General features: G+C 40.7%; 1 protein-coding gene across 10 annotated transcripts in view; it reads left to right on the top strand.

Moving 5' to 3' along the window:
• The window catches only part of fryl (furry homolog, like), a 477034-nt gene that overhangs the window by 407225 nt on the left and 46155 nt on the right, over positions 1-23654 (top strand). For all 10 annotated transcript variants that reach the window (XM_087987974.1, XM_087987980.1, XM_087987968.1 and 7 more), the window contains 4 exons: positions 5126-5334; positions 17698-17905; positions 21131-21280; positions 22175-22273. In XM_087987974.1, coding sequence (XP_087844100.1) covers positions 5126-5334; positions 17698-17905; positions 21131-21280; positions 22175-22273 — 666 coding nt within the window. The remainder of the gene's footprint in view (positions 1-5125; positions 5335-17697; positions 17906-21130; positions 21281-22174; positions 22274-23654) is intronic.

The following is a 23654-nucleotide window of genomic DNA, read 5'->3' as shown; positions in this document are numbered from 1 at the left end:
TGGAGGAAGAACGCCTCATCTTCCTCCTTGGAACACTTCAACCCCAGGGCATCAATGTGGACTTCACCAGTCCTCATTTCCCCTTATCCCAGTTCTAACTTGCCAGCTCAGCACCTTCCTCATGACCTGTTCACCTGTCAATCTTCCTTCCCACATATCCGCTCCACCCTCCTCTCTGACCTATCACCTTTCCCTCCACCTCCATCCACCTATTGCAATCTCAGCTACCTTCTCCCCAGCCCCACCCCCCTCCCGTTTATCTCTCCACCCCCGAGGTTCCCAGCCTCATTCCTGATGAAGGGCTTTTGCCCCAAACGTCGATTTTCCTGCTCGTCAGCTGCTGCCTGACCTGCTGTGCTTTTCCAACACCACTCTAATCTTGACTCAAACTTTTTATTAGTTCACTGGCTAGCCTAGCCTTTATTGCCAGTCTCACTTTCTTGGAGAAAGTGGTGGTGAGTTGTGGTGAGATGGCTTTTTCAACTGCTGCAGTCCTTAAAGTGGAGGAATACCCAGAGCACAGTTTGGAAACTCCTAGGTTTGACCCAGCAACAATAAAGGGAACAGCATTATATTTCAAGCCTTCATGGCATGTGACTTGGAGAAGAACTTGCACATTGTGGCATTGCCATGCATCTGCTTCCATGAAATACCCAGGTGGTTAAGTTTGTGTGTTTGGAAGACGCTTCTAAGGAGCCTTGCTGAGTTGCTACAGTGCATCTTGTAGATGGTACACAGTACTACCATCTGCATGAGTGGTATTTGAAGTGAATGTTAAAGATGGTGGATTGAATACCAATCAAGCGGATTGCTTTGTTGTGGCGTCAAGCTTCTTGAGTGTTGTTGGAGCTGAACTAGTCCAGTCAACTGGGGAGTATTTCATCACACTCCTGATTTGTGCCTTGTCTTTGGGGAGTTAGCATTGTGTTACTTGTTGCAAGATTCCTATCCCCTCAACTGCTCCTTTAGCCACAGTATGTATATGACTAGTCCAATTCACTTTCTGGTGAATGATAAACCCAGGATGTTTATGCTATTGAAGGTCAAGAGCTACTGTTAGTCATTATGTAACATTTGTGTGGTGCAAATGTTACTCATTACTAATTAGCCCAAGCCTGTATATTGTCCAGGTCTTGCTGCATTTGAAGATGGACTGCTTCAATATCTGAGAAGTTGTGAATGGTGCTGAACATTGTGTTCTCATCAGTGAACGTCTGACCTTATGACAGAGGGGAGGCAGTTGGTGGAGCAGCTTAAGATGGTTGGACTGAGGAATTGCTGCAGAGGTGTCCTGGGATTGGGCTGATTGACAATATTCCTTTATGCTAGGTATAACTCCAACTCAACAAAAATTTTTCCTCTGATTCTCATTGCTTCCGATTTTGCTTGGACTCCTTGATGTTACTTTCACTTCATTCTTACTTCACTTCTGGCGTTCAGATAATTTTGTCCTTGCTTGGACCAAGGCTGTGATCAGGTCAAGAGCTGAGTCACTATAGTGAAAACCAAACTGAACATCAGTGAGAAAGTGCCTTTGCAAGTGTTACTTGATCTGCCTTGCACTCTTGTTATTCTTAGCTTCACTTTCCTCCACAAATCTTTACCGATAAGAAATAAACAGACCTCTTTTGAGTTTGGTATTATGATGCATCTTGTGTGTAGCAGGTGAACCTTTGGCCTCCTGCCTATTTTCATTTCATTAATGCACTTTATGATGGTAACAAATCCAGAACATCCAATCTACCCCTCTCTTCCTAACCCACGAAAGGTAGAATTCTAATTCAATCTTAATTTTATATTTGGTTTCCAGCAGCAATAGTCAGTTACTCAGTGAGGCTGCAGTAAATCCCCAATAGGTCAGTTTGGTTTCTGGATTTCAGGAGCCCACAAAGAAGTAGCTGGAGTAAACCATGTACAAGCTTGAGTAGGGAGAAATTATAAAGAAAATCACACAGAAAAATGCCAACTGTATTTCTGATTACTGTCTTTACCCTTATGATTAATCAAAACCTTATTGACTGTTGAGCTTTATCAACTATTTTACACAATTTTGTAAATTCTATAACTGATGTTTTCATTATATACACCAGCAAGAATGATTTAACCCTGTTGTGGGTCTGTTCGCTGAGCTGGGAATTTGTGTTGCAGACGTTTCGTCCCCTGTCTAGGTGACATCCTCAGTGCTTGGGAGCCTCCTGTGAAGCACTTCTGTGATGTTTCCTCCAGCATTTATAGTGATTTGTATCTGCCGCTTCCGGTTGTCAGTTCCAGCTGTCCGCTGCAGTGGCCGTTATATTGGGTCCAGGTCGATGTGCTTGTTGACTGAATCAGTGGATGAGTGCCATGCCTCTAGGAATTCCCTGGCTGTTCTCTGTTTGGCTTGTCCTATAATAGTAGTGTTGTCCCAGTCGAACTCATGTTGCTTGTCATCTGAGTGTGTGGCTACTAAAGATAGCTAGTCATGTCGTTTCGTGGTTAGTTGGTGTTCATGGGTGCGGATCGTTAGCTGTCTTCCTGTTTGTCCTGTGTTGTGTTTTGTGCAGTCCTTGCATGGGACTTTGTACACTACATTGGTTTTGCTCATGCTGGGTATCGGGTCCTTCGTCCTGGTGAGTTGTTGTCTGAGAGTGGCTGTTGGTTTGTGTGCTGTTATGAGTCCTAGTGATCGCAGTAGTCTGGCTGTCAGTTCAGAAATGTTTTTGATGTATGGTAGTGTGGCTCGTCCTTTGGGTTGTGGCATGTCCTCGTTCTGTTGTCTTTGCCTTTGGCATCTGTTGATGAAATTGCGGGGTATCCATTTTTGGCAAATACATTGTATAGTGTTCTTCTTCCTCTTGTTGTGGCCCTTTTGAACAGTGTCTTGATGCAAAAAAAGTTGCATCAAAACACTGTTCAAAAGGGCCACAACACATTGCAGTACACCAGAACTGCAAAAAGAGGAAGAAGAACACTATACGATGTATTCACCAAAAATGGATACCCCCGCAATTTCATCAACAGATGCCTAAGGCAAAGACAACGGAACGAGGACATGCCACAACCCAAAGGACGAGCCACACTACCATACATTAAAAACATTTCTGAACTGACAGCCAGACTACTGCGATCACTAGGACTCATAACAGCACACAAACCAACAGCCACTCTCAGACAACAACTCACCAGGACGAAGGACCCGATACCCAGCATGAGCAAAACCAATGTAGTGAACAAAGTCCCATGCAAGGACTGCACAAAACACAACATAGGACAAACAGGAAGACAGCTAACGATCCGCATCCATGAACACCAACTAGCCACGAAACGACATGTCCAGCTATCCTTAGTAGCCACACACTCAGTTGACAAGCAACATGAGTTCGACTGGGACAACACTACTATTATAGGACAAGCCAAACAGAGAACACCCAGGGAATTCCTCGAGGCATGGCACTCATCCACTGATTCAGTCAACAAGCACATCGACCTGAACCCAATATACCGGCCACTGCAGCGGACGGCTGGAACTGACAACCGGAAGCGGCAGATACAAATCACTATAAATGCCGGAGGAAACATCACAGAAGCGCTTCACAGGAGGCTCCCAAGCACTGAGGATGTCACCTAGACAGGGGACGAAAGGTCTGCAACACAAATTCCCAGCTCGGCGAATAGAACCACAACAACAAGCATCCGAGCTACAAATCTTCTCCCAAACTTTGAAGATTTAACCCTTTTACCACAAAGTCTCTTACCGACATTTAAATCTCAATGAAGAGTCAGGTGAGAAAGCCAACACTAAAGCTCTTGCTTAACTTGCAAGACTTTTAATTAGTTTTCTTTCAGCAGATTGCTGCACATGCACTAGATGCTGTTTTCTTCAGTTTATGTCTCTTCCCAAAATGCTTAAAAGAAACTGCTAATTCGCTCACTAGTACTTAACATAAATTCCCTGAACTCAACAACCTTACACAATGTCTTTCTTTCTGATATCTCCAGAGCTTTCTGCTTCTGGAGCTTGGCTTCCAAGTATCTCAGAACCTTTCATCAAAGCAGCAAATGAGTGCAGACAATTGATAGTAGCATCTTTGCTGCTATGGGCCTCTTTCTCCCTGCATTAGCCTGCTTTTGGCTCCTCTCTCTCATGGTTGTAAAACTCAAATCAACTCAGACCTAATAAATTAACTCCCCAGCTGGTTTACTGGTCATTCAGTTGGAATCACAACTTTCTGTAAATGCTGCTTTGAACTCAACATGACCCTTCATCCTTCTAAAATAAGCCTTAACTGAAAAGATAATATTCCATGCATACACCTATACCCACTTTATAGCCCAACAGCACGATAGAGTTACCTTCACCAAATGGACTGCAGTCTCTCAAGAAGGCCACTCACCATCACTGTCTTGAGAGCAACTCGGGATGGGTAATAAAGGCTGGCATCCAAACCCCAAGAACATTTTATGAATCTTCATTACATTACAAGTGTACGCTACATATAAAATAAACAATATTAAAGAAATAACTTTATAAAAGACTATGCACTTGTTTGTAAAACTTTTGAATTGTTATAGAGCTTTAAAGAAAGCATTTGTTTTAATTGTGGATGATGCATGCTCTGTCATTGAGAGATGATCAGTTCTCTCTAATATCACAGAATCAAGAAGGTACACAAGGGTTTTCTTCAGATGACTGTCCTTTCAATCTTTGTCGCTTTTTTGTTGGAGACACAGCCCTCCTTTAGTCAGTACATCTCTATTGCAGCATGCCATTTAACCTGTTTAGTGGGGATTATGAACATTGCCAAGCTCCCACATCTGGTTGAATGAATCTTCAATTCTTTTGTGGTCAAATTGTAAAAAGGCCAATTCAGTGGCCACGTGTGATTTGTGTTAGTTGCTATCAGCTGGAACTTATTTACATTTCTAAAATCATGGGGCAATTATGAAGACAACATTTTGATGGCAAATTTTACTACTGCTTTTCCGTGAAAGTGTGAAATTACATGATTTCTAAGTCATAGCAAAAGTCCAATTGCTAGTGTTAAAATGTTAAGATATTTCATGCTGAAGTGATATATGCAAATATGAAAGCCTCGGTAACACATCGTGTCTTGCATTATATTTCTAGTTCTTCATTTGATTGCAGGATGCCAGTGCAGTTATGAAGGATGAACTGATTATCACTGTTGGTGAAGATACTGGTTCAGATACCAACCAAGATTCCCAGAAGTTTGAAGAGTCTTTTATTCCTGGGAGTTACCCAGAGTCCATCTGTGATGAGGATGTAACCCTTGCTCTCAAAGAGCTTGATGAAAGATGTGAAGAAGAGGAGGCAGATCTGTCAGGGCATTCAAGGTAGTTGATTCTATATTAACCAGCAAAGACAAGATAGAGCATGCCAGCTATAGTTACTTTTTCCCACCTGTTGCACTACTTTCTGCTGGAATGTTTTATGCTGCCTTAAATTGAAAGAATAACAGCCACATCCTTACAAACCCCGATTTTGCAGTTATCACAGAGAAAGGTAACCACAAAAATTTTAATGGGCTCTTAAGTGTTAATTTTGCTCATTGCATTTTAATTTTGAATCTGATGTCATCAATAAGAAATCTATGCCAATCAGGTTGAAAAATTCTCACAGACAGTAAACCAGCATATACATATGTGATTAAACTGAAGATCACTTTAAAAATAATGAAACTGCAAATATTGAATGAATGACATGTAGAACATCTAAAATTAGTCTTTTGGAGTCAGAAGGTGGTTCAGCATTAATTATGACTTAATTTGTCATCTAAAAGTTCAGTTGCATCTTATTCAACAAAATATAACATAGGGATTTATCTTTACAACATGATCAAAAGTTGAAATTAATATCAGTTCATGGAATCTGTTGATTACATGCATAAGGCATACATGCTTGGTTGAGAAGCTTACTGCTTGACAGCAACTTCAAAATTTGTGTCTAACTTTATACGTACAGGACCCGAGAATGCTGAGAGTTCCAATCAGTAAAAATGATGAACACTGATGATTTTATTGTAGATTTTTGCCAGCATGGCAGTTCAGTGGTTAGCACTGCTGTCTCACAGCACCAGAGAATTTGATTCAATTCCAATCTTGGGTAACTGTCTGTGTGACATTTGCACATTCTCCCTGTGTCTATGTGGATGCTCCAGTTCATGCCACAGTCCAAAGACATGTAGGCTAAGCCGATTTGGGCATGCTGAATTGCTCCGCAGTGTCCAGAGATGTGCAGGTTAGGTGAATTAGTAAGAGTAAGTTTGTGGTTCTTGCAGAGTGTTTTGCTAGTGTTGTTAGAGGAATTTAAACTAAAGCTGTGAGAACAGAAGAATGGTTTTAAAAAATACCAGACTACTTGGAGAAACAAATAGCATTAGCATAGAGAATAATTAGAAGATGAAACCAATGTAAGAACGAATTAAATTTAAATTGTGATTACTGAGCAAGAATGTGAGTGCAGCAACATAGTAAATAAATTGGGAAGTTAAATTGGACTGTTATGTGGAAATATGATGTTCTAGCAATAACAAAGACCTGGCTCATGGAAGGGTGAGTTGAGGATGAAATATTCCTGGGTGTAAGGTGCTTAGAAAAGTAGAGAAAGGAAGCGAGTTGGAAGTATTGGTGAAGGAGAGCATTGCTGGAGAAAGAGGAAGTCTCAGCGTTCAAAAAGAGAATTAAGTTAGTTAGAGGTAAGGAATAAAAACAGTGTAGCTACATTCCTGGTAAAGGACTTACGCCCGAAACATCAATTTTCCTGCTCAGATGATCCTTGACTGGCTGTGCTTTTCCAGCACCACACTCTTGACTGTCTCCTAGTGTAACTACATTGCTTTGTATTGTCAGGAAACCACTAACTAATGGAAAAGTTGTGAAAGAACAAATCTGCACAGAACTTAGAGAAATGCTAACAGTATAGAGTTGTTATAATGAGGGTATGAATTATTCAAGTTTAAACTGGCACTTCAGTACTGGAAATGGCTGCAAGAGGCTCTAGTTCCTAAATTGTATGTAGGAGAATGTTCTGCAGCAGTATGCATGAAATCATCAGGAATGATATACTGAAGGCCCTGGTTCTTGGAAATGAGATGAGCCAAGTAGATCAGGTGTCAGTGGGGGTACATTCAGGACACTGATAGTTTAGGTTGATGGTGGAGCATAATAGTCATCGGTTCCGAATACAAAAAAATCCGTTGGCAGAGAGTCAACTTGAGTGGGGCTAGAATGGAGTTGAGCAGTTGGACTTGAGTGAAAGGTTGGCTGGAAAAACAAATTGAGCAGTGGGGATACCTTCAAAGAGTAGATGGTTTGGGTATAGTCAAGGAGTGTATCCTCAAAAAGGAAAAGTAGAATAAGCAAAATCCAGAGATCTCTGTATGACAAAGGAGATAGGAATGATGGGAAAGAAGCAAAAGTAGCTAATGATGAGTGCCGTGGAGAAAATACAATTGAGAACCAAGAGGAATGCTGAAGCTTCAGAGGCTAGCTGGAAAAGTAAACAGGAATTATGAAAAATTATGATATGAAGGGGTAACCCAAAATCTTCAGTTGGCATATCAACAGGAAAACAGTGGTAAAGAAAGAATAAGGCTAATTAGGGACCAACGATAAGGATTTATGCACAAAGACAAGTGGCAAGTCTGAGGTTTTAAATGGATACTTTACACATAACTTTACAAAGGAAGTAAATCCTATCCAGGCTGTGATGGCCAAGGAGGAAGCTTTGTCACTACAAGGGTTCAAAATTGATGACTAAGTAGTCTTGAACTTGAAGAAGGGCTAATGCCCGAAACGTCGATTCTACTGTTCCCTGGATGCTGCCTGACCTGCTGCGCTTTTCCAGCAACACATTTCCATCTTTGAACTTGACAAGGACTGGGATGAGTTGCATTTAAAGGTATTAAAGGAAGTGAGAATGGAAAGAGCAAGGAAACTGGCCATAATCTTTTAGTCTTCTCTGGACTCAGGGCAGGTGCCACTGGAGAATTGCAAACATCACAGCTTTGTTGAGAAAAAATTCTGGTATTGACTGCAGAGCAGTCAGTTTAACTATAATGAGTGGAAACTTCTCAACAGTTATTTAAGATAGAATTCGTAATCATGGGAAAAGGATAAGTTAATTAGGAAGAATCGGGATGGATTTCTAAGTCTTATTTAGCTAATTTGCTTGGATTCTTTGAAGAGGTAACAGGCTTAATGATGGGAACACTGTTGATGCGTACATAGATTTCCAGAAGTTTTACAATACGGTATCACTCACCGACTTTTGAGGAAAATTATTGCTCATGCAATAAAAAGAATGGCAGAAACATGGATACAAATTTATCTGAGTGATAAGAAACAGTGAGTAATGGTCAGCAGTATTCTCTTTAACTTGTGCAGCAGCTGGGAAACCAGCTTGATAGTCAGACTATTGCATGACTTGCGCTTCCTACTTCTGTAGCCAGTGCAGTGCACTGCACGGATCTTGACCAGCGCACAGGAATGAAGAAAAATTAAATGGAATGTTGACGGCCAAGGATATTTTTCAGGCTGGAGTTAGTGGAATTCCACTAAGATTAGTGTTAGGAATTTTGTCCTTATTGATAAAGGATCTCCTGAGAAAAAAGCTGAAAGGAGATTGAATAGAAACTTTCAAAATCATGAGACAGCTGAATAGAACAGACAAGAAGAAACTGTTCCTGCTCATAAAATAGTCGAGAACAAAGGCACAGAGTAAAGATTTGTAAAGGAACCAAATGTGAAATAAAACATTTTTGTACAATTTCACAACTGAAATGCATTGCGTGAAAGTGTGGTGAGCCAGAGACCATTGAAGCATTCAAGAGAGCAATGTTTTTTTTTTAAGTAGACGTTGAATGTGCAAGCATATGGAGGAGAAAAGTTCGGAGAATGGCACTAAATCATGAAGCTCATTTGAAGAGCTGGTGACCACAGTAGTCCGAATGCCACCTCTGTAGTGTCACATTTCTGTAATTGTACATAAAGTTCTTCAGGGGAGATTGAATAGCCAGAGATTGTGGTCCACATCAGTGCCAATATCTTGGTCGGATGCAGATGAGACCTGAAAGCAGATTTCAGGATGCTGGGAAGGAAATTGAAAAGCAGGATCTCTAAAAAAGTAATTTAACAATTGTTTACAGTCTCTCATCATGGTGAATAAGAGAGTTGACAGAGCTGGTGTACAGGGATGGCCATCAGATTCCTGACTCACTAAGACTGCACTTGTGCAAGCTGGGACATATTACAAGATGAACTAGCTGTATATTAGTAGTAACATCCTCACAGGAAATTGTTTTAGTGTTTTTGGGGAAGGTTTGAACTGTATTGGAAGGGAACCCAAAATAGAATTCAGATTCATTGGAAGCCACACTGATAAATGGAATTAGTTAAAAGTCACACAACACCAGGTTATAGACCAACAGGTTTATTGGAATCAGTAGTTTTCGAGGCACTGATTCTTCATCAGGTGGTTGTTGAACATGACCATATGACACAGAATTTATAGCAAAAGGTTTACAGTGTCATGGAGTTGTAATGATATATTAAACAACCTGAGTTAAAATCACACAACACCAGGTTATAGTTATTAGACAAATTCAGATTAAGTCTTTTGTCTTTTAGAATGGATAAGGTGGTTTAGGTTGTTTAATATGTAAATCCCCAGAATTACATTCTCAAACTGGCTTCAGCTTATCTAATAATAGGTGTCACCTCAGCTCAAACAATGCATGAAGTGTGTGAAGGTAAAGTCTATACCAATGTTGAGTCAATTCTGTTTCTAAAGTGGGGCTTACAGAATCTTACATGGATTTATGCAGTTTTTGAGCAAAATAAGATGTAATTCTGCAAATACAAATTCACCCATAAACTTAGATGTATGTGCGTGCAGGAGAGACAGTGTGTGTGCGTGTGGGTGCATGTGAAAGTGTGTGTGTATGAGAGTGTGTAAGCTTGGTCAAGTATGTGTATGATTGTGATGGGCTATAAGCCTGTGAGACCGTGTGCGGGGGGGGGGGGGGTGCATGTGAGAGTTTGCATGAGTGTGCGAGTATGTAGGAATGTGTGTGAGTATTGTGCAGTGGGGTGATCTGTAGTGTGACATGAACCCAAAGTCCCGGTTGGGGCCTTTCCCATGGGTATCCAACTTGGCTATCAGCCTCTACTCGGCCACTTTGCGTTGTTGCTTGTCCCGAAATCCACCTTGGAGGCTGGTCACCCGGAGGTCCGAGGCCAAATGTCCTGGAACGCTGAAGTGTTCTCCGACTGGGAGAGAACAGTCCTGTCACCGATTATTGCGCGGTGTCCATTCATCGGCTGTCAATGTACCAAGCCTCACGGCATCCCTGCCTGCAGCATATGGGATAGGCAACGTTGCCCGAGTCACATGAGTACCTGCCGCGCATATGGTGGGAGGTGTCCAGTGTGGACACTGGGTATCACCATTACATGTGGAGACACTTTCCTCCACATACACGATAGGTACTCATGTGACTCGGCCAACGTTGCCTGAACAGACGCTACGACAATGGATGAATGGACCACACATCACCAGACAGGACTGTTCCCTCCCAGTTGGGAAACACTTCATCATTCCAGGACATTCAGCCTCAGACCACCAGGTGACCATCATCCAAGGAGGATTTTGGGATAAACCACACACACACACACACACACACACACACACACACACACACTTGCACACTCTGTCTCTTCCGCACGTGCATACATCTAAGTTTATGGGTGAATTTGTATTTGCAGAATTACATTTTATTTTGCTCAAAAAACTGTATAAATCCTGAAAGATTCTGTTAGCGTCACCTTAGAGACAGCATTGACTCAACATTGGTACAGACTTTACCTTCACACGTTTAATGCTGAAACTTTATTGCTGGAACAGCACAGCAGGTCAGGCAGCATCTAGGGAACAGAAGATTCGACGTTTCGGGCACATGCCCTTCTTCAGGAATGAGCAGAGAGTGTTCAGCAGGAGAAGATAAAAGGTAGGGAGGAGGGACTTGGAGGAGGGGCGTTGGAAATGTGATAGGTGGAAAGAGGTCAAGGTGAGGGTGATAGGTCGGAGTAGGGTGGAGGCGGAGAGGTCAAGAAGAAGACTGCAGGTCAGGAAGGCGGTGCCGGGCTGGAGGGATTCGGCTGAGACAAGATGGGGGGAGGGGGGATGAAGAAACTGGTGAAGTCCAAGTTCATCCCCTGTGGTTGGAGGGTTCCCAGTCGGAAGATAAGACGCTCCTCCTCCTCCGACCGTCGCGTTGTTGTGGTTTGGCGGTGGATGAGTCCAATGACCTGCATATCCTCGGTGGAGTGGGAGGGGGAGTTGAAATGCTGTGCTACAGGGTGATTGGGTTGGTTCGTCCGGGTGGCCCAGAGGTGCTCTCTGAATCGCTCCGCAAGTAGGCAGCCTGTCTCCCCAATATAGAGGAGGCCACACCGGCTGCAGCGGATGCAGTAGATAATGTGGGTGGAGGTGCAGGTGAATCTGTGGCGGATATGGAAGTTTCCTTTGGGGCCTTGGAGAGAAGTGAGGGGGGAGGTGTGGGCGCAAGTGTTGCTCCCCACCAAGATCCATACTCCCCACCAACCCAACCTCCACTCCCGGCACCTTCCCTTGCAACCGCAGGAGGTGCAACACTTGCGCCCACACCTCCCCCCTCACTTCTCTCCAAGGCCCCAAAGGAAACTTCCATATCCGCCACAGATTCACCTGCACCTCCACCCACATTATCTACTGCATCCGCTGCAGCCGGTGTGGCCTCCTCTATATTGGGGAGACAGGCCGCCTACTTGCGGAGCGATTCAGAGAGCACCTCTGGGCCACCCGGACGAACCAACCCAATCACCCTGTAGCACAGCATTTCAACTCCCCCTCCCACTCCACCGAGGATATGCAGGTCATTGGACTCATCCACCGCCAAACCACAACAACGCGACGGTCGGAGGAGGAGCGTCTTATCTTCCGACTGGGAACCCTCCAACCACAGGGGATGAACTTGGACTTCACCAGTTTCTTCATCCCCCCTCCCCCCATCTTGTCTCAGCCGAATCCCTCCAGCCCGGCACCGCCTTCCTGACCTGCAGTCGTCTTCTTGACCTCTCCGCCTCCACCCTACTCCGACCTATCACCCTCACCTTGACCTCTTTCCACCTATCACATTTCCAACGCCCCTCCTCCAAGTCCCTCCTCCCTACCTTTTATCTTCTCCTGCTGAACACTCTCTGCTCATTCCTGAAGAAGGGCATGTGCCCGAAACGTCAAATCTTCTGTTCCCTAGATGCTGCCTGACCTGCTGTGCTGTTCCAGCAATAAAGTTTCAGCTTTGATCTCCAGCGTCTGCAGACCTCACTTTCTCCTCTTCACACGTTTAATGCATTGTCTGAGCTGAGATGACACATATTATAAAATAAGCTGATGACACCTTGAGAATGTAATTCTGGGATTTACATATTAAAGAACCTAAACCAACATATCCCATTGGGCACCGCACAACAATGAGCAGACAGGAGGGTTCCCTCACAATTGGGGAACACTTCAGTGGTCCAGGACATTCAGCCTCGGAGCTTCGGATGACCATCCTCCAAGGCGGACTTCGGGACAGGCAGCAGAGAAAAGTGGCCGAGCAGAGGCTGATAGCTAAGTTCAGTGCCCATAGGGAGGGCCTCAACCGGGACCTTGGGTTCATGTCACATTACAGGTGACCACCATTGCACTATACACACACACAGATACTCCTACACACACAAACTCTCACACACACACACAGGCACTCCTATACACACATACACACGGACGCGCACACAGACCCACACACACACTCCCACACTCACATGCACCCCCTCACAGACGTAAGACACTCTGCACTCACTGCGCACACACACATGCACTTCCTGACACTCACAACCCCCAACCCAGACAGACACACACAAACACAGACAAAAACCCACATGCACACACATATTTTGTGGGGTGAATTTGTACTTGCTGGGTTACATTGTACTTTTCTCAAAAACTGCATGCATTCATGTAGAACTCTGAGCTCAAAAACTGCATGAATTTATGTAAAACTCCGTTATCTCACTTTTTAGATTAGAATCAATGTAAACATCATGGAATGGACAGAGAACACAAGGGGCCAACACCTTCAACATATTGTCTAGCTATCACCATTGTTAACAGCTAACCCGAGAATGCACCTTTTTAAAAAAAAGGTTTTGTGATTTACACATGAAAGAAGTGAAACTATCACTCTATTCTAATAGATGAAAGACTTAACAGACAATCAATTTTTCAATGTATAATTTCAGTTACATCACTCTGTAAATTTTTGCTATAAATTCTGTGTGTTAGGATTGAGCCCTCCACTACCACCTGATGAAGGAGCGTCGCTCCGAAAGTTAGTGTGCTTCCAATTAAACCTGTTGGACTATAGCCTGGTGTTGTGTGATTTTTACCAAGATATTGGTATGATGTGGACCACAATCCCTGGCTGTTCAATCTCCCCTGAAGAACTTTATGTACAATTACAGAAATGTGACAGTACAAAAGTGGCATTCGGGCTACTGTGGTCACCAGTTCTTCAAATGAGTTTTTTGACTTAGTGCCATTCTCCTATCTTTTCTCATATGTTTGCGCATTCAATGTCTACTTCAAAATAAAAACCATACAATGCTCACTTGAATGCTTCAGTTGTCTGATGAAGGGCTTATACCCGAAATGTCGACTCTCCTGCTCCTCGGATGCTGCCTGAGCTACTGTGCTTTTCCAGCCCCACATTTTCGACTCTGCGTTCTACAGTTTCAAGATTGATGGGTCACCTTGTTGAATATTTTTTACAGAACATGACAGGGTGGATGTAGGAAAAGTATCTTATTCAGCTAAAATTAATGGACATATTCACTGGATGAGGGGCCGGCCATTTAAGACTGAATTGAGGGATTTCTTCACTCAGCAGGTGGTAACTATTTGGAATTGTATATTCCAAAGAGTTGTGAAAGCTGGAGCATTAAACATGTCAAGACAAAAGTTGACAGATTGCTGGAGACTAATGGCATCAAAGAATATGGAGGTAGTATCGTTTTCTTGCACTGAGGTTGATAATCGGTGATGATCTAATTGAATGGTAAAAGGGGGGAAGGTTTACAGGAGATGTCGGAGGCACGTTGTTTTAATACAGAGGTGAACGTGAAGACTCGAATACAATAGCACCATTTTAGAGGAAGTGCATAGAGAGATAAAGATTGCATAGGGGCAAAGGTTTTTAATTTCAAAATGTTCTAGTATGCTAAACTGGTCAGATGGCTTACTCCTGATACTGCGTTCCTGAAACCCCCTATCAATTATCCTCTGCCCTTCCTGATGCCAACTTACCTTATTTCCACCATGACTAAACCCCAAAAGATTTTTAAAAAACTTTTTTTTAATGTTCACTCGTGGCACTAGGGCATTGCTGGTTGGGTTGATATTACCCTCCGTTGTATTCCTGCATGAGCTATGGTTGACATCATATACTGAAAATGTGTTCCATTCGTTTGTCTTTTGGGTTCAACATATTTCCATACTTTACATTTTGAAATATGAGTTGGTTGAAGAAGCATGCAATGAACATCTCTTTGGTCTCTGTGAAATTGAGAACATTTACAACCTCAAAAATATATTTTTGAATACACTTGATTATAGCACAGAGGAAGTCATTTGACTCATTGGATCTATGCCAGTGCTTGAAAGGCTAGGGAAACAAACCCATTATCTTGCTCCATTCCCATATTCCAACATTGGTCCTTTTAGTTATTCTTCATCTCCACAACCAACATGATCATACGCAGCAGCTACCAAGTAATCATCACTTGTGTGTAAAGAAAGTCTTCCCCACAGCTACGTGGTCCTGAATTGCAGTAAACGTTAGTGTCTCACTGTAAACTTTGTCAAAGATATCAAGGGCTTCCTTTTATCTTCTGTTTTTAGAGTTACTTCTTGATCTTTCATAAGAAACTGCAAAAACAAAATTCAGAATGCATTCCACTCCTGATTGGTCAGGATAGAAAACAATACTATTGATAGACTGTTACTTACTCTCCTTGTTGCTAATTCATCAGTTTTATTGAACATTTGAACAAAAGGCCTGTCTCTCCTGTGGAGTCCATAGGTTTTCAGAAAAAGGGACGATGTGCCAGATAACATGTAGCTAAGGATAGTCAAACTAATAGCAAAGGTAGCAATTGCAAGGGTGGCATGGTGGCATAGTGGTTAGCACTGCTGCCTCACAGCGCCAGAAACCCAGGTTCAATTCCCACTTCAGGCAACTGTCTGTGTGGAGTTTGCACATTCTCCCCGTGTCTGCGTGGGTTTCCCCCAAGGTGCTCTGGTTTCCTCCCACAATCCAAAAAAAATGTGCAGGTTACGTGAATTACCCATAGTGTTAGGTGGAGGGTTTGGGTGGGTTGCTGTTCGGAGGGTTGGTGTGGACTTGTTGGGCCGAAGGGCCTGTTTCCATACTGTAAGTAATCTAGTCTAAATGTTTACAATTCCTGTAATGTCTCTGCAAAAAACAAACTCTCTGCTGCTCTTCCACTGCATATTTTGTAAAGACCTTTAAACTATGGAACCAGTTCTCTCCCTCAGCATTCCTTTCCTCCTACACTTTTAGGCCCTGTCTTGCCTGAACCTAAACACTGCTGTTTGATTTGTCTCAGCATCCTCCTTTTCAACCTTGATGCCCTGCACTTTTGGTATCACTAAGATTTATTATAAAATTTCTGTAACTGTTTGATGAAAGATCTTGAAATTTGGCATCCAGCGTATGTAACCCTCCTTGTTGTGACATTCAATAGAAAAACCAGCCAGTTTAAACCAAAACAAAACTGCCCCTTCCTCAATGCAGCAGTTATTCAGCTCTGCAGTAACTGAAACAATAGAAACTGATAGTTTTATTGCTTTGTTCTAAGATCATTCATTGTTTCTATTCTGTCCAAATATTTAATCCCATCATTGCATAGACACAATGTGAAAGATAATGAACAACTGATTGACCTTCATACATAGAGCAGGTGTAGTGAAACAACTCATTCTGAGTATAATGGAAATAAGTGATTGATATATCAATTAACAGTAAAAGATAGATGGCCAAGAGATGTGAAGGAACTTCACAAATGTGAAACCCATTAAATTGATTGAGCTTGTAAATTGACATCCTTTGATGCATCAACCTCTTGAAGTAGACCCTACTTAAGATAATTAAGAATACTGTCTACGACAGCAAAAGGTCTTATGCCTTTTGCAGAAGAAAATATTTTACATAGTGCAATACAGCTTTCAACTGCGTCTATATGCAGCTAATCTGCCAGCTAAGGCACAGATGCTGTTCGACTGCACTTGAAACAAAGTGCTGTTTAGCATTTGTAGAAATGTTACCTGCATTAAGTAGGAACAGTCTCAGATATATTTACTCTGCATGTTTTGTAAGAATTTTCAGTAAACTTGAACAGTGAGTATTTTTTATGGAAATTTCTGAATTTTTTTATCATGGGTAGATTTCCTACATTTTCTTGCTTTTTCTGGAATGAAAACCACATTGGGTTAAAAAATTTATTCATGTCTTTTAAATTTTCACAAAATCTTCCTAATGGTGGATTTGAATTTAAAAAAATAATTTAATCAGTGTGTTGATTTTTGTATGAAGGAAAAGGTTCTGTGAACTGATATATAAATACTTTATTCTGATAGAGGAAAGTTGCATCTAATAAGAGTCGATGTCAAAATACATTGTCTAAGCCTGCAGCTTTATTGTCACTTTCTACTATGTCTTTCAGGATTTCCGTGATATTACTGCAACAACAAAAAATGTTTATCTTTCAGAGAATGCTGTCATGACAGTGGTGGTTCTCACATCTCAAATGATTACTTATAATATGTAAAATTAGAATGATTTTACAGGAATTCTTTGTGTACTATTGGAATAGTTACAAAAGAAAATCCAAAATCACCTTTTCAACTATTCTGCAAACTGCAACATTGCTGTCATCGTTTAAGCAATGTATCCTGCATATATTCGTTCCTCAATCCTTTTTACAGCTCCTTGCTGCCCTGAATCACAGCATTGTTATCTTTCAAACAAACAAGTGAGAAGACCTAGAACACTGACTACTCCTTTCTTGCCTCAATATAACCTACCTGGCATGTGCAGAATAATGAAATGAGTTCTGTCCTTTTACCTGTGTTAAAATGTCAGTCGGAGGTCAAGTTTCACATAGATTACCCCTTTTAATTTGATAATCCAGTTACCAGCTGCCAAGAATAATATAAAGTATGCCTTTCTTGAGTTAAACTCGCAGTGCACTTTATATTCTGAAGAAACAACCAAAGGATCAGGACAGCAAGTGCTGAATTTCGATGTAGTAACTTTAGCAAAATGTTCTCTTAAATAATATGAACCTTTTTGCAATTTGTAAAGGAAAAATTGTATACTTCTGCATGCTTTTAATATAAATGAGGGAAAATGTGTCAATTACAAAACTGAGCTATTGAAAAATATAATCAAACATTACATCACTGTTTTGCTGTGTGATCACAAAAGCATATTGCAGGATTATAAAAAAAATCAAAGAGATTGGTTTTTCTAGACACCCAATGACCTGTCTAATAAACTGAATAGATTTGAGCATCTGCTTTGTATCTATTTTCAGTCAAGATGAAGGAGACCAGGAAGAGTTTCCTGAGATTCAAGCCTCACCACCACCATCACCTTTCCTTTCTGCAATCTTGTCTGCTTTTCAACCAGTGGCTTATGAGGATGAGGAAGAAGCCTGGCGTTGCCACGTCAACCAAATGCTGTCAGATACAGATGGATCTTGTGCAGTCCATACTTTTCATGTGTTCTCTAGACTGTTTCAGGTCAGTGATCTATTGCCAGATGATAAGTATTTTTTGATGACAGTTGTGGTGGATTCACAGCAAGTTGTTTGCTTTAAAGTTCCAAAGTTGTTGAAACTGAATCTGTCAGTTGGAAGGCACTAACTGATATCATTTAAGTCCCCCATTACTAAAAGTGATTTAAAGATCTTACTGACAGGAGAATGGATTCTGCTATTTATGCACCTGAGGATGTGAGAGCCTCTTGAACAACTATAATTTAGCTAACCGTTTGTTTTCAAAATAAAACACTGTCTCTTAGAGCAGTGTTTTTGGAAAACGCCAGAAGGCACCTTTACATATTGCACAATAAGTGAAAAAAAATTGTTTCTTCATTCTGTGACAGAGGTACTGTATGCTTGTTGCAATATCTCCTTGCCAATTTCATCAGGATTACGCATGTGCAGCAAGTTCAGTGTGTGGTATTCATTGATCCTTTTGTAATATCCCACATTAATGAAACTTACATTTATATGGCACCTTTAATATGGGACAGTGCCCCATGGTGCTTCACTGAATCATAATTAAGTAAAATCTGGATAATGAGGCCAAGCAGGAGACATTAGGAGAGATGGTAAAAGCTTGTGCACATAGGTAGCTTTAAAGGAGAAAAAGCTTACAGGGAGGATTCTTGGGGTAGCCTGACCACGGCTGGCAAAAGAGTGAGATATGCAGAAGGCTGCAGTAGTGCATTCTGAGAAGTTATACAATTAGAGGCTTTAAAGAGAGTTTAAACCATGAAATTATTTAAACTTGACAGTGAGAATATTAAATAAAAGGCAAGGGTGTATCAAGATCTAATGTAGGTTATGAATTACACGTAATCTGCACCATGAAATGAGCTAAATGTTTGGAGAATAAAGAACATAGTCTAACTAGGAATACATTGTGTGGTTGAGTCTGAATTTGGCAATAGCATACTATGGATTTCAGCAGCAAAGAGGGTCAGGTCCTGAAGGTGGACGTAAATCCTCTTTATGGTGGAGAAATTGTGTGGTCAGGAAGTCAGCTTGTGTCATTTTGATGTCAAGATTGCAAAAACACTGGTTCAACCTTAGACCCCAGACAGTGAATGAGAGGAAATTGATAGAAGGCTAGAGGTAGTGATTTTGGAACATAGATAGAAACGAGCATAATATGACTTTGTGAATCCTTACTCCATCATTCACTGCAATTATGGGTGATGTTGGGCTTCAGCTCCAATTTCTCATCTGCTCCCCACATCCCTTGACTTCCTCATAGACAAAAAATATATCTATCTCAGCCTTAAGTGACTTCATTGATTATCAGTCCACAGTCTCTGAAGGGAAGAATTTCAAAGATTCATATTGTTTAAGTCAATAAATATCTGCACCCCTCACTCCCAAATTGTTGGCCCCTTGACCTAAAGCTGTGCCCCTCTCTTCTAGATTTGCCAATCAGGGAAACAAACTCTTAGTGTCTATCCTGACAATCCACCTTTATAATCTTGAATCGTTCAATGTGATCACCTCTATTCTGCTTAACTCTAGAGAAGATGGATCCAATTTCAAGGAAGTTACAGATAGTATTATATTGAATAAAAAGGCATTTAATGATGCAAGTATTACTAACAAAATTGAGTTTTATAAGTATTTTAGAAATCAGCAAAGGAACACCAAAACATTAATTAAAAGGGGAGAGAAAGGTTATGAAAGTAAACAAGCCAGTAAAATAAAATGTTCTAAGAGTTTTTACAAGTTTATAAAAGAAGAGAGTAGGTGAACGTTGGTCCCTTCAAAGCATAGGCTGGATAAGTCAGCAATGTTCTTAAATAAACTATGATCATAGTGGGAACAACTGCTTTCCGATAATTGGTGCTGCTCCCCTATGAATGGATTGTCATTTCTCTACACCACCTTTAAGCCACATACTTAATGCTTTCATTTGTATTAACAAATGCCAATTTCTTGTGACTCGGGTAATAATTCAGAGATGATTACCTCTGTGGATCTTCTTTCTAATTTAACCTCCAGATGCTCATACTCCCTCAGCAGAAGTTCTTTCTTCTTTCTATCTATAACATGGTACCCACTTGCACCTTGACAACTGGATCCAAGTTGTTCCCTCGCACAAAGGGATATTCTACTCGACACTATGACAGCAAAACAACCTTTTGAGATTTAAACTTTCTGATGCAGAAAGCAGTATCTATCCCTCTAACTATACTGTCCTCTGCTTCTGTTACATTCCCTTTTGTTCCCTGCACCATGTTCAGTTAGCTCATCTCTGCAGACCACACTAGCTGCAAGAACCTCAAACCTGTGGGACAATTATTGGAGTTAAAATTCTTTCTCTGGTGCCTTCTGGATCTCTACACATGTGTTACACAGTCATCCCTTCCTGTCCCTTATCACGAGTCTAAGAGGTGTAACTCTACTGGAAGAAAGTGTCCAGGTAACCTCCCACTCCCTGGTGCATCATATGTCATTGAGGCAAGTTTGCCACATATAAGACTGAATCTTAGACAGGCAATTAATGAAAATTGAGCTGTAAAGTCATGATGATGGGGATCTTGGCAGTGTTTGAAGACTGGTGAAGAATTAGTACTCATGTCAGTAGCACATGTGTAAGCTGATCACATTCCTTTGGCTGTTTTGGAGCAGTACGTGGAGGGGCAACAGTACATCAGTGGAAAAGATGTGGGATGAGATAATTGGGCCCTTGCTAGAAATATTTCTGACAACGTTCAGTAGGTTTGAGTGGAACCAAGAGAAGGCAGCCAAGTTACATTGAACATTGGGAGAGGATCACTTGAGAAGGGTGGTGTTGACCATATCAGAGACTGCAGAGGATTTGGGGAAATTTGAAAACATGGGGAGGAGAAATCCCTTAGAGGCAACAAATTCAATGTGCCAAATTATTCCTGATGTTAAAGGTGGAAGGTAAGAAACTTAATGAAAAGAATAGGTAGTGCAAAGTAGAAGCGAGAGGTTGCCTTTGTTCTTCAGGATTATTCTGGAGCAGTGAGTATTTTTAGCATTGAATGAGGTACAAAAACACCTGATAGTTTTTTAATACATGTCTGTTTTGTGTACCAACTAATTTATTACTAAACTCGGACATTGCTTTGAAGCCAAACACACACTTTCTTCAATATATATAATCCTAAATCTAAAAGTGTTTCCAATATAATATGACTGACACTGGGTGATAATGTTGTTGAAAACTGATTCTTTTTTTCTACAGAACATTCAGAAAAAATTCTGTGCCATAACTCATGATTCAGTCAGTCATCTGGGGGACAGCCTGCAGAGGATTGGGTCAAAGTTCAAGAGCTCATTAGAAGTAATGATGATGTGTTCAGATTGTCCTACTGTATTTGTGGATGCTGAAACTGTAAGTTTTTTTTAGACTTTTCCGGTAATAAGATTAATAACAATTGTAAAAACACGGTTTATACTAATTTTATGCCTGTAATACTATGCTATTTTTATTATAGAATAGTTACAACTTAATCACATTCATTCATATAGCTGTATTCCAGAAAATGCATGATGCGATTCTTAAAAGTAATGCTTCAAAGTAGTTTGCTATTCATTTTTATGAGCAGCTTTCTGATATTTCATAAATTGTAAAATCAAACGTAATATTCTCAAGTTACTTTCTTTATCTTTAACTCTTCACCGGTTGGCCGTGTATTGGGAAACGTCAAACTGACGAATGATGATGTGAAAATCTAGCACTTATACTAAATCAAGTGATGACTACAGATAATGTTTAAATACAAAAATGCTTTGCAACTGTATACCTTGGAAATCACCAAAAGTTAGCTGGAGCCTGTTTACGGTAGCAAAAGTAACATTTTGATTATAATGATGGCAATCTGCAAAATTAAATTCTGTTTTTAAAATCCCACTTAAGTTTTTTTTTGTTTTGTTATTTTCATTTTTAAAAAATCTTTCTTCCCTATCTCTCCCTAACCTCATCCAGAGATGTGACAGGATTATGTCCATGCATTACTCAACATAGGAAAGTCCACACAATCAGCTTCCAGTCATTGAATTGGTCAAGGAGAGTTGCGTAGGATAATTTACCTCTCTTCTTGATTATGGGCACAAATAGAGGAACCAGAATTACAAACACAGAATTACAGTGTTAACTCACTGAGCAATTCTGTTTATTAGTCTCTCCAGCATAAATGTACATTTTAAATTTTAATATATATTTAATATAAATTTTAATTTATATTCAAAATGTATAAAGTTAACAATTTTTGTTTGTTTCATACAGCTTGTTTCATGTGGATTGTTAGAGACTTTAAAGTTTAGTGTATTGGAGCTACAAGAACACTTGGATACCTACAATGCCAAAAGAGAGGGAGCTGAACAGGTAAGCTGTAGAAATCATCCTTTGCTTAAATCAGTCAAAACAAAGTGGCAATTGTGGCAATCTTTACAGAGGTCACACTTGCTCTGATGTTGAGATGAAGCATTTAAAAAGTGTGGAACTTTGAAAGGAAAAGAAAACGTAATACAGCAGTTTCCTTTCACATCTCTTTCTACTGTTAACCTAGTAAATATGTTCCAGAACACCTTGGAATTGCTAAATGCAATGTACGTTTATCGTATCGTTGTAAAGAATTTCTCTACTTTTTAGAATGCAAATTATTGGGAATATGCAGTGGAATGAAAACTTAGAATGATGTAAAATTTGAGAAGCAGTAGTCTTGGTTTTATTTATAAAATTTGTTCTGCCTGTACTAACTAAAGAAAAACTTAGATCATGTTTCAATTTTTTCGTAATCCCAATCCAAAGGAAGTGTCAATTGAAAATGGTGCAAATATCTTTTGCCCTGATAGTGCAGTTCCTCTTTAGGATCACAGGAGTTCAGAATTAACGCTATTGTCATGCATCAAAAGAAAAAGTGTATGGTGACTATTGTAAAGAGTCAAAGCATTTGTCCTGAGTGAAAGTAAATGCCAGAAAAATAAATAACATGCCCAAAAGCGTGGTAAATAAGATTTAGATCAGGATACTGGGGAGATAGTGATGCAGTGGCAGTGTCACTAATCTACTTAGCTAGAACGCCTAGCTATTGTTCTGGTGATGAGAGTTTGAATGCCATCGTGACAGATTGTGTGAAAATTAATTTCAGTGAAAACTAGTTTGGATTAACAGCTAACTTAATGACGACCATATAACTATTGACAATTGCTGTTAAAAACTGATCTGATTCATTGTTGTCCTTTAGGGAAGGAAGTGTGCTGTCCTCATCAAGTGCAATATTGTATAGCATTTTATGTATCATAGTGACTATGTTGGATAATCCATAAAAAGAGTTGTGTGAATAACTATGTAAGATTCAGTGCTCCTGTAGAAAGATGTACAGGCTTGCTATTTCCTGTTCATTAATAGCTCACAACTGCAGATCTAAAATTTTGAAATCTCACATAAAACTAGCCTGCACCTTTTAAAAAGAAGATCCATTGTTGTCAAAGCAGGTGCTGGAAATTGTGCATGAATTTAATCTGCTCTCAGAAACAGTGAGAATTCACAGCATGTGGGAGACAGTAGGTTCCAATGTTTTTGGATATTCCATTGAAGTTCTTGATAGAGGAGGAGTGATCTGCAGGGGTTAAGAGGTCCTCCAGATATTGGTCAAAAGGTAATTAGGGCAGATGGCCACTGTGGAAGTCATGACAAGGAAGCAAGCCCCAAGGACTTGACTGTGATGCTGAAAGTTCAAAAATCTCCTGCAAGTAGTCAAGGT

This window comes from Chiloscyllium plagiosum, unplaced genomic scaffold (genome assembly GCF_037043375.1).
Source record: "Chiloscyllium plagiosum isolate Xiang-an unplaced genomic scaffold, Cpla_swu_hap1 HiC_scaffold_1, whole genome shotgun sequence".
Classification (NCBI taxonomy): Eukaryota; Metazoa; Chordata; class Chondrichthyes; order Orectolobiformes; family Hemiscylliidae; genus Chiloscyllium; species Chiloscyllium plagiosum.
The sequence above is the reverse complement of the archived record's forward strand: the minus strand, read 5'-3'. Positions and strand labels throughout refer to the sequence as shown.